A 9,201-nucleotide genomic window follows, 5' to 3' on the forward strand; every position below is an offset into this window, starting at 1 on the left:
ATCTTTCTAACAAATAATAATGCTCCCTTCATCTTGTGGGTATGAACCAACAATGTTATAAATAAAAATTTTTTATAATAAAAATTTTTTAGTTTTTTCAATTTATCCTTATCCCAAAAGTCAGTTTTATAATGGCAACAATTGACTTAAGCCTTGATTTTAGCTGGATATTCAATTTTAACTCCTGACCATTTGGCATTCTGTCAGAATGTGTAATGGGTACAGCTCTGCCTTTTATGCCTCGTTTGCCATCTCAGCATTCATTTTCCTCACTCTCTTCTCTTTATTCCTAAAAAACATATCCCTAAGTTGAAGCCTTTCTCTTCTCCCATGCTGTTCATAAGACTCAGAAGAGGCAGTTCCTACCCTCAGCTTCAAGGATGTAGCTGATCGGTCTTAGAGAAATCCCATCCCTCTTGTCAGTGATGGATTCAAAAATTAACATATTACCTAATTCTAGCCAATAAGATGTGAGAGGGGATTTACTGAAGGTTTGGTAAAATTTTTTTTTCTTCTGTTTTAAAAGAAAGCCAATGGAGGTCTTTCTCTCTGCCATTAGATGCAAAAAAGAAAGTAGACCCAACTGCTACCAGCTGCCATACCATTGGCATGAAAGAAACTTGACTTAAGGTGAAATTGACATGGCCGATAAATGGTTCAGCAGAAGAGAACGCCCAGAATTCTGAAGGACACATTGAGCCATTGGGTGAACCACCTCAGAAATCTGCCCTATCATTGTTCTTTCATTCGTGTGAGCTAATGTACTTCCTTAAACAATACACAGATATTAAGATACTTGTGGCTGAACACATTCTGTTTGATATAAACCCATTATTTTTGCTGGTCAGAATGAAATTTTGGACTGAGTCCCATCGTTCGTTCCTATACATTAAAACATTTGAAATTATCAGCAAAACAAATCAAAAATGTATCTGATGCTTTCTCTGGTTTTAGCAAGATGGGATCTAGCAGACATCTGGATTGCCAGAATCTGCCATCAGTATTTAATCTTGGTCTTGCCAATTAGATGATCTGATTCAATAGAGCAAATTAGTCACTCAGGGTGATAGGCTTGGCCTAAAGGTGCTTTGAGTTTCAGAAGTTTACTTTATCTTCACCTTGGTGAAACCGTTGTTTGCACTGTGGTGCAAGTCGTTGTGGCTCTGATTCCAGTGATGTCTTTGTGTAGCTTAAATAGTTGTATGAAGTGATGCTGACTTATCTAATTCCAGATCCAAAAACATTATGTCTTTTCTTATAATACATGCAAAATCAGCTTTTATTTTCTGATTAAATTTGAAGCAAACATATTTTTTTATGATTGAAAGAATTTTTGGTTCTTTTGTTTCTTTTCCTATGTTTTTTTTTCCCCTCTCTCTCTCTAGTTTATTTCATAAAGCAAATAGTTACTGATTTTCTGCTATGTCAGACATTCAGTGGGTGAAGGAAATTCAACATGAATATGACCCATAACCAGCCCTCAAAACTCTCGTGCCTAGAGGAAAGTCAGACATGCCATGTGAAAGCACAGTGAAGGGGTATAAGCCACACGCTGTAGAGGAGAGAGCAAGTAATTCTTCCTGACCTCATGGGATACAGTTTCCATAAGTCCCTTCATTCCTGCTTTAACATCTCTTTTTATTTTGACTGAGGTTTTATTTAAATACTGTCCATCTTCCCACACCATATCCATTAAACTGAGCTTGGTTTCTTTTAGACAATACCAAAAGTAGGAACGCCTGGGTGGCTAAGTCAGTTTAGCGTCCGACTCTTGATTTCAGCTCAGGTCATGATCTGAGGGTCGTGAGATTTAGCCCACGTGGGATCCAAGCTGGGCACGAGCCTGCTTAAGATTCTCTCTCCCTCTCCCTCTGACCTTCCCTCCCCTCCAGCACTCTCTCTCTCTCTCTCAAAAAAAAAAAAAAATAGACTCCTGCAAAAGTGGCATGAACACTTAATAAGGATTGCAATTGTATCTTGAAAAAGAAGACCTTCCTTGCTCCCTTTGGCCTTCTTCCAGAGGTTGGGAGTTGTGGGGGTTTGTAGGAGAGTAGAAAGGGGTCTGAGAACTGTGAAACTATGAATCCTTTGTGTTTTCTGAACTAGTCTCATAGAAATGTCCCTCTCTGCTTTATGGACATGCTCATGTTCTGTCCCTTTTTCCTTCTTGAAGATGAAAACTGTGGGAAGCCAGTCTATCCTCTCTCTTAATATAGGTAAAACCAGTGTCTGATTTTCTTCTGCCCTATTTTCAAAGATTCAGCTGCTGAAATAATAAAGATACAACATCCCACTTTCTGCTTTATATAAAAATGTATGAAAGTAAGTTACTTTTCCTGGTAAAATCTTATTCTGATAGTCTTAAGGGAGTGATGAGTCTTATTTTAAAAAGGACCATATATCTTGTCCTAGTCAATGGGGCCTAGCCTCTAGAGTCCTTTGAGCTTTAACATTAACTCATTCTTACTAGCTCTTTTAAAATGAGTTCTGTGCTTTGGGATGTTGCTTCACTTTCTATTATGTGTACCTGTCCTTAATTGCAATAACATTTTTCTAGCTGCCATAGCCAGGAATGACCAGTCTCCCCAGTACCTGATCTTTGCTAGCCAGTAGTGTTGGTGCCCATCTCACACAACGGGACCCTTTCCCTACTCTGGAAAGGTGTGATAGTCTGGTGATCAGGCAGAAGCAAGCATATACCAAGCAGGAAGGAGTGACCACGGGTTGCAAATTGCTCTGGTGGATACAGAAGACCAGATCTGGGGATCTGGATGCTGGAGAGAATATCATAGCTTCTGACCTCCTGGGACTAAGATGACCCTTTGGACTGATAAACAAATCATGAATTCCCCTAACTGCACAGAGGAAGAGAGGGAAAAAAAAGAACACAATTAACATTAATGAATCCTGCACTTTGTGACAAGCACAGTGTTAGCCATTTTCATGTATTTATTAATCTTCAAGAGGTCCAAGGGCACTAAAATGCCTCCTAGCTAGTGACTGGCAGAGCTGGGAACTGACCCAGAACCATCTGACACCAACCTTACCTATAAGTTGGCTTTCATAAAGCACTCCTCTCTCTGTTTATCCTTTTCTTGAACCTCAGGCAGCCATGTTTATCCAGACCCTGCAAGTGTAAAATTGATGACATAATCATGTGATGGTGTCTATGGGACTATTACAGGAGGATTAGGCTATTATCAACAAATCGAGGACTGGTATTGTTTTATCAGCATGAGAGTGTTTTCAATTAATTTGTAATTAAATAAAGGAAGCAATTTACTGGGTCTTGGAGAAGTCAGAGCTGGGGAAGGCTTATCTCATCAGTCTCAGCTGTGCATTCCTCCTGCACCGCCTCATTGTTTAGATCACAGTGGTGATACATGATCTGACCTATAGGAGTAATTCAATAAAACATCAATATTTTCCTTCCTCCTTAACCCATGGTGCTGCAGCGACTGGAGAAATCTGCCTAGAATGGCCTCCACCATGAGCCCATCAAGAACTATACCTTTGTCCTTACTGTTCTCTCAGCTATTCCTGCCAACAGCCTGACCTTGTCAAAAATGACCACACTAGTTTTGTCTAGGTGGGAGACAAGTGGACTTCCTGGGTTCAGAAGTACTTTAAATGTCTTTGCATCTACATTTCCTGGGCACTATGTTGACCTCTTTACAACTATGGTCTGATGTAATCCCCTCCTAATCATCTTGCAAAGTGGGTACCGTTATCTCTGTTTTATTAGATGAGTAGATTTAGCTTAGTATGTGGCTGAGCCAGGAACAGAACCTAGTTCTGCAGCATTCGCAGGGCCCAGAGCTTTTCCATTCACACTGCTCAGCCCAGGCTTATACAAACTGTGAAAGGTGAAAATGTGGCTGGTCCTTCCACATAGCCAGAGGATATTGTAGTCATCTCTTTATAGGTTTTTCTTTTATTCGTGGTTTTTTTTTTAAGTTTTTTATTTAAATTCCTGTTAGTTAACTTACAGTATAATATTAGATTCAGATGTACAATATAGTAATTCAGCACTTCCATACCATATCCCGTGCTCATCACAAGTGTACTCCTTAATCCTCATCACCTATTTGACCCATCCCCCTATTCACCTCCTCTCTGGTAACCATCAGTTTGTTCTCTGTAGTTAAGAGTATGTTTCTTGGTTTGCCTCTCTCTCTTTTTTTCCCCTTTGTTAATTTGTTTTGTTTCTTAAATTCCACATATAAGTGAAATCATATGGTATTTGTCTTTCTCTGACTGACTTACTTCACTTAGCATAATACTCTCCAGTTCCATCCATGTTGTTGCAAATGGCAAGATTTCATTCTTTTTTATGGCTGGGTAATATTCCATTGTATATATACATATACATATACAAGCACATCTTCCTTATCCATTCATCAGTAGATGGACACTGGACACTTGGGCTATTTTCATAATTTGGCTATTATAGATAATGTTGCTATAAACATCAGGGTGCATGTTTTGAATTAGCATTTTTGTATTCTTTGGGTAAATACCTAGTAGGGCAATAGCTGGATCATAGGGTAGTTCTTTTTTTTTTTTTTTAAAGATTTTATTTATTTATTTGATAGAGACACAGCGAGAGAGGGAACACAAGCAGGGGGAGTGGGAGAGGGAGAAGCAGGCTTCCCGCGGAGCAGGGAGCCCGATGTGGGGCTCGAACCCAGGACCCCGGGATCATGACCTGAGCCGAAGGCAGACGCTTAATGACTGAGCCACCCAGGCGCCCCAGGATAGTTCTTTTTTTAGCTTCTTGAGGAACCTCCATACTATTTTCCAGAGTGGCTGCAAGAGGGTTTCCCTTTCTCCACATGCTTGCCAACACTTGTTTCTTGTGTTGATTTTAGCCATTCTGACAGGTGTGAGGTGATATCTTATTGTAGTTTTGATTTGCATTTCCTGATGTTGAGCATCTTTTCATGTGCCAGTTGGCCATTTATGTCTTCTTTGGAAAAATGTCTATTTATGTCTTCTGCCCATTTTTTTTCTCATTTCATGGAAATTTTTACTCCAAAAAATTTAACAATGCAGACATTACATTCAAATGATTTATCTAGTTCTCATCAATTAACATTAGCAATTACAAAATTACTTTGAATCCTTTTTTTTCATCTTATCCATCTTATCCAAAAATTCATGGAGGGCAAGTTAACATATGCCTTTCCCTATTAAAGTAATATTTTTCTTTTATTAGTACTAAAGTAACAGAAAAAAAGTAGTTAAATTTCCTCTTTGACAAAAAATTGGTACAGAACTTATTTTTAATATCTGCTACAGCCTCCTCTTTCAGATAGGTTTCCCCCACGACCTCCTCCGGAAGCCCCGCAACTTGAGCTACCATATGATTCACGAGAAGGGTACGCCCTATCCATAGAGGGTGGAAACCCTCGTTCTTGTCTGCCACCACGCTCATGACTTATGTAGAGATCACTCCGGCTGTTTGAGTAACTTTCCCGACCTCCACCATATCCATCCCATGTGCTGCTATAATCATCATAGCGACTGCTTCCACCATAACTCAGAGGGGGCCCACATGCTGGCTGTGCACCATGGGAGCTACCATAACTCTCATATGATTCTCTGTAAGAGCCTCCACTTGAATGTTCAGAATAATCTCTATCACGACCACCACCATAGCCATCATGATCACTATATCCTCTAGAGTAATGTTCATCCCGAGAACTCAAATGGCCATAGTAACGGTATGCATAGTCTCTAGATGGTAGAGCATAATCCTTGGTGTCTTGGGAACTCGGATAATCTCTGCTCGAATAACTATCTTTGGTACTGTAACCATCATCTCTTGCTGAAATATAGTCATCTCTCCGGGAAGACACTGGCTCTTTGCGTGAAGGACCTCTATAATTTTCTCTCCCACCTGATGGTGGCCCTCTTCCTCCAATCCCTCTATTGCTACGCCTGGGAGCAGAAGGAGCAGATCTTTTAGGAAGAGGACTTCCATTTCTTGAAGATGGGCCTCTTTTAACTGGAAAGGGCCCCCTGGAAGAACTCATGTTGAGGTTAAGAGTATATTCTCCATCATCCAACTGTCCTCCACATGAGGAACGCCCCCTTGCTCCTCCACTTCCTCCTCTTCCACATCTCACACTTCTTGGATGGCCTCTGTTTCTTGGATGAGGTGGTGGCTTCCATCTTCCACCACTTTCAAAAGATGGTTTGTTGGCTTGCTCCACTTGAATTGCTTTTCCATCCAAAGACTTCCCATTCACATCTTTGGCAGCATCTTTAGCATCAGCAGGGCTCTCAAATGTAATAAAAGCAAAGCCTCTGGACTTGTTTGTTTCCCGATCCTTCATCAAAAGAACTTCCACTATGTGACCATATTTCCCAAATACTGCTTCAAGAGTCTTTTCATATTGAGGCCTCCTATAAACAGCTTCCCAGGTCTATCTGCTTCCACCATTTTGCTGTTAACTGCTTTTTTATCTCCGGCTTTCCTAACATCTCGCCTCAACCCTCTGCTAAGTGACCACCAGCTTATCTTCTTCTGCCCATTTTTTAATTGGATTATTAATTTTTGAGGCGAGTTTTAGAAGTTCTTTATATATTTTAGATACTATCCCTTTATCAGATATGTCATTCGCAAATACCTTCCCCCATTCTGAAGGTTGCCTTTTAGTTTTGTTCATTGTTCCCTTCACTGTGCAGAACCTTTTTATTTTGATGTAGTCCCAATAGTTTATTTTTGCTTGTTTCCCTTCCCTCCGGAGACATATCTAGAAAGATGTTGCTACAGTTGATGTCAAAGAAATTACTGCCTGTGTTCTCTTCTAGGAGTTTTATGGTTTCAGGACTCACATTTAGGTCTTTAATCAATTTTGAATTTATTTTTTGTGTGTGGTGTAAGAAAGTGGTTGAGTTTCATTCTTCTGCATGTTACTGTCCAGGTTTCCCAACACCATTTGTTGAAGAGACTGTCTTTTGCCCATTGGATAGTCTTTCTTGCAGATGAAATGATACTCTATATAGAAAACCCAAAAGACTCTACCAAAAAAAAAAAAAATCTGCTAGAACTGATAAAAGAATTCAGTAAAGTCACAGGATACAAAATCAACATACAGAAATCTGTTGCATCTCTATACACCAATTATGAAGCAGCAGAAAGAGAAATTAAGGCAACAGTCCCATTTACAACTGCACCAAAAACAGTAAGATTCCTAGGAATAAACCTAACCAAAGAGGTGAAAGATCTGTAGTCTAAAAACCATAAAAAACTGATGAAAGAAATTGAAGATGATACAAAGAAATAGAAAGACATTCCATGCTCATGGGTTAGAAGAACAAATATTGTTAAAATGTCTATTTAATGCAATCCTATCAAAATACCACCAACATTTTTCACAGAGCTAGAACAAACAATCCTAAAATTTGTATGGAACCACAAAAGACTCCAAATAACCAAAGCAACCTTAAAAATGAAAAGCAAAGCTGGAGACATCACAACTCCGTACTTCAAGTTATATTACAAAGCTGTAGTAAACAGAATAGCATGGCACTGGCACAAAAATAGACACATAGATCAATGGAACAGAACAGAAAACCCAAAAATGAACCCACAACTATATGGTCAACTAATCTTCAACAAAGCAGGAAATAATATCCAATGGGAAAAGACTGTCTCTTCATGGAATCTTAGTCATCATCCTAAAATCTGTTGGCACAAAAATTTGTAGGACTTGGCACAGATAGTTCAGTAAACATATGCTAAATAACAATAATAATTGTAACAATAGCAACTAGAAGAACAAATACAAACGTGACTGCTTACCAGGTTCCAGGGACCCTTCTCAATGCTTACCTCATTAAAGCCTCATAAAAATGCTAATAGGATAGATGCCTATTATTATTCCTGTGTTACAGGTGAAGAAACATAGTGAATTACTTAATTATTACTTATCACTAAATATTTATCCTTTTATTATTAAATAATTGTTATTTATCTTTTAAATTCTAATAGTTAAGATTTTTTTTTTTTTATATTGGCACTTAGAGTTCTGGTACTGCTTTTGGTGTGTGAGAGTTGTTCCCTACACCAGCCAATTCTCCAACACCAGCAGGATATCCTACAATTCAACTCAACTGTCACACTGTCTGCCTGGAGGTAGCATCAGATTCCACAGGTTAAGGGATCAGTTCTACAAGACTGCTTCTGTCTTGTAGACTTATCATTTGTGCTTCTGACCCACCAGTTACAAAGGGGAGGTTCCAAGGACCCCTCCTTATGTTTGATTAATCTACTAGAGCGACTCACAGAACTCAGAGACACATTTTACTCACAAGATTCTTGGTTTATTATAAAAGGAATGTAACTCAGGAAGATGGAAAAGATACATAGAACAAGATATGAGGGAAGGAGCATGGGCTTCCATGCTCTCTCTCTGGGCACCACTCTCCCAGTACCTCCACATATTCACCAGTCCTGAAGCTCTTCCAAACCCTGTCCTTTGCAGTTTTTATGGAGGTTTCATTACAGAAGCATGATTGATTAAACTCATTGGCTCTTGGTGGTTGAACTCCATCTCTAGCTCCTCTCCACTCCCCCAGAGGTCAGAGGGACTGAAAGTTCCAACCCTCTAATCACATAGTTGGCTCTAGGGGCAACCTGCTCCCATCCTTAGGTTCTTTCCAAAGGTCACTCATTAACATAACAAAAGACACTTTCATTGCTCTCTTCACAGGGAATTCCAAGGGTTTTTAGGAGCTACATGCCTGGAGAAGGGACAAAGATCAAATACGTATTTCTTATTATAAATCACAATATCACAGCACCCTTGCTCCATCTAAATGTCTGGGAGACATATTTACTATGCAAGAAACACCAAGGATGAGAGACTCTTAACTACAGGAAACAAACTGAGGGTTGCTGGAAGGGAGGTGGGTGGGGGGATGTGGTAATTGGGTAACAGGCATTAAGGAGGGCACATGATGTGATGGGCACTGGGTGTTATATGCAATTGATGAATTATTGAATTCTACATCTGAAACTAATGATGTACTATATGTTGGCTAATTAAATTTAAATAAAATTTTTTTAAAAAAAAGAAAAGAAACGCTAAGCAAAGAGTGGAAATCCTACACATACAACTAGAGTGGGAGTGACTGCATTATTCTCACCTGCTCTGTTGGCTGACTGTACTTTGCTTGGGTCTGACTTAG

The 9,201-nt window shown here is 39.4% G+C and overlaps 1 protein-coding gene across 1 annotated transcript; it reads right to left on the minus strand.

The window, feature by feature from the left end:
- Window positions 1-5,285: 5,285 nt before the first annotated feature.
- On the minus strand, window positions 5,286-6,448 carry LOC118000527 (RNA-binding motif protein, X chromosome-like). Its single transcript, XM_034990283.1, is given in 2 exon segments — window positions 5,286-6,400; window positions 6,403-6,448. Coding segments are annotated over 2 exon segments (1,161 nt in total).
- Between the last annotated feature and the right edge of the window lie 2,753 nt (window positions 6,449-9,201).

The sequence above is a fragment of the Mirounga leonina genome, unplaced genomic scaffold (genome assembly GCF_011800145.1).
Source record: "Mirounga leonina isolate KUSES-001 unplaced genomic scaffold, KU_Mleo_1.0 Mir_507, whole genome shotgun sequence".
NCBI lineage: Eukaryota > Metazoa > Chordata > Mammalia > Carnivora > Phocidae > Mirounga > Mirounga leonina.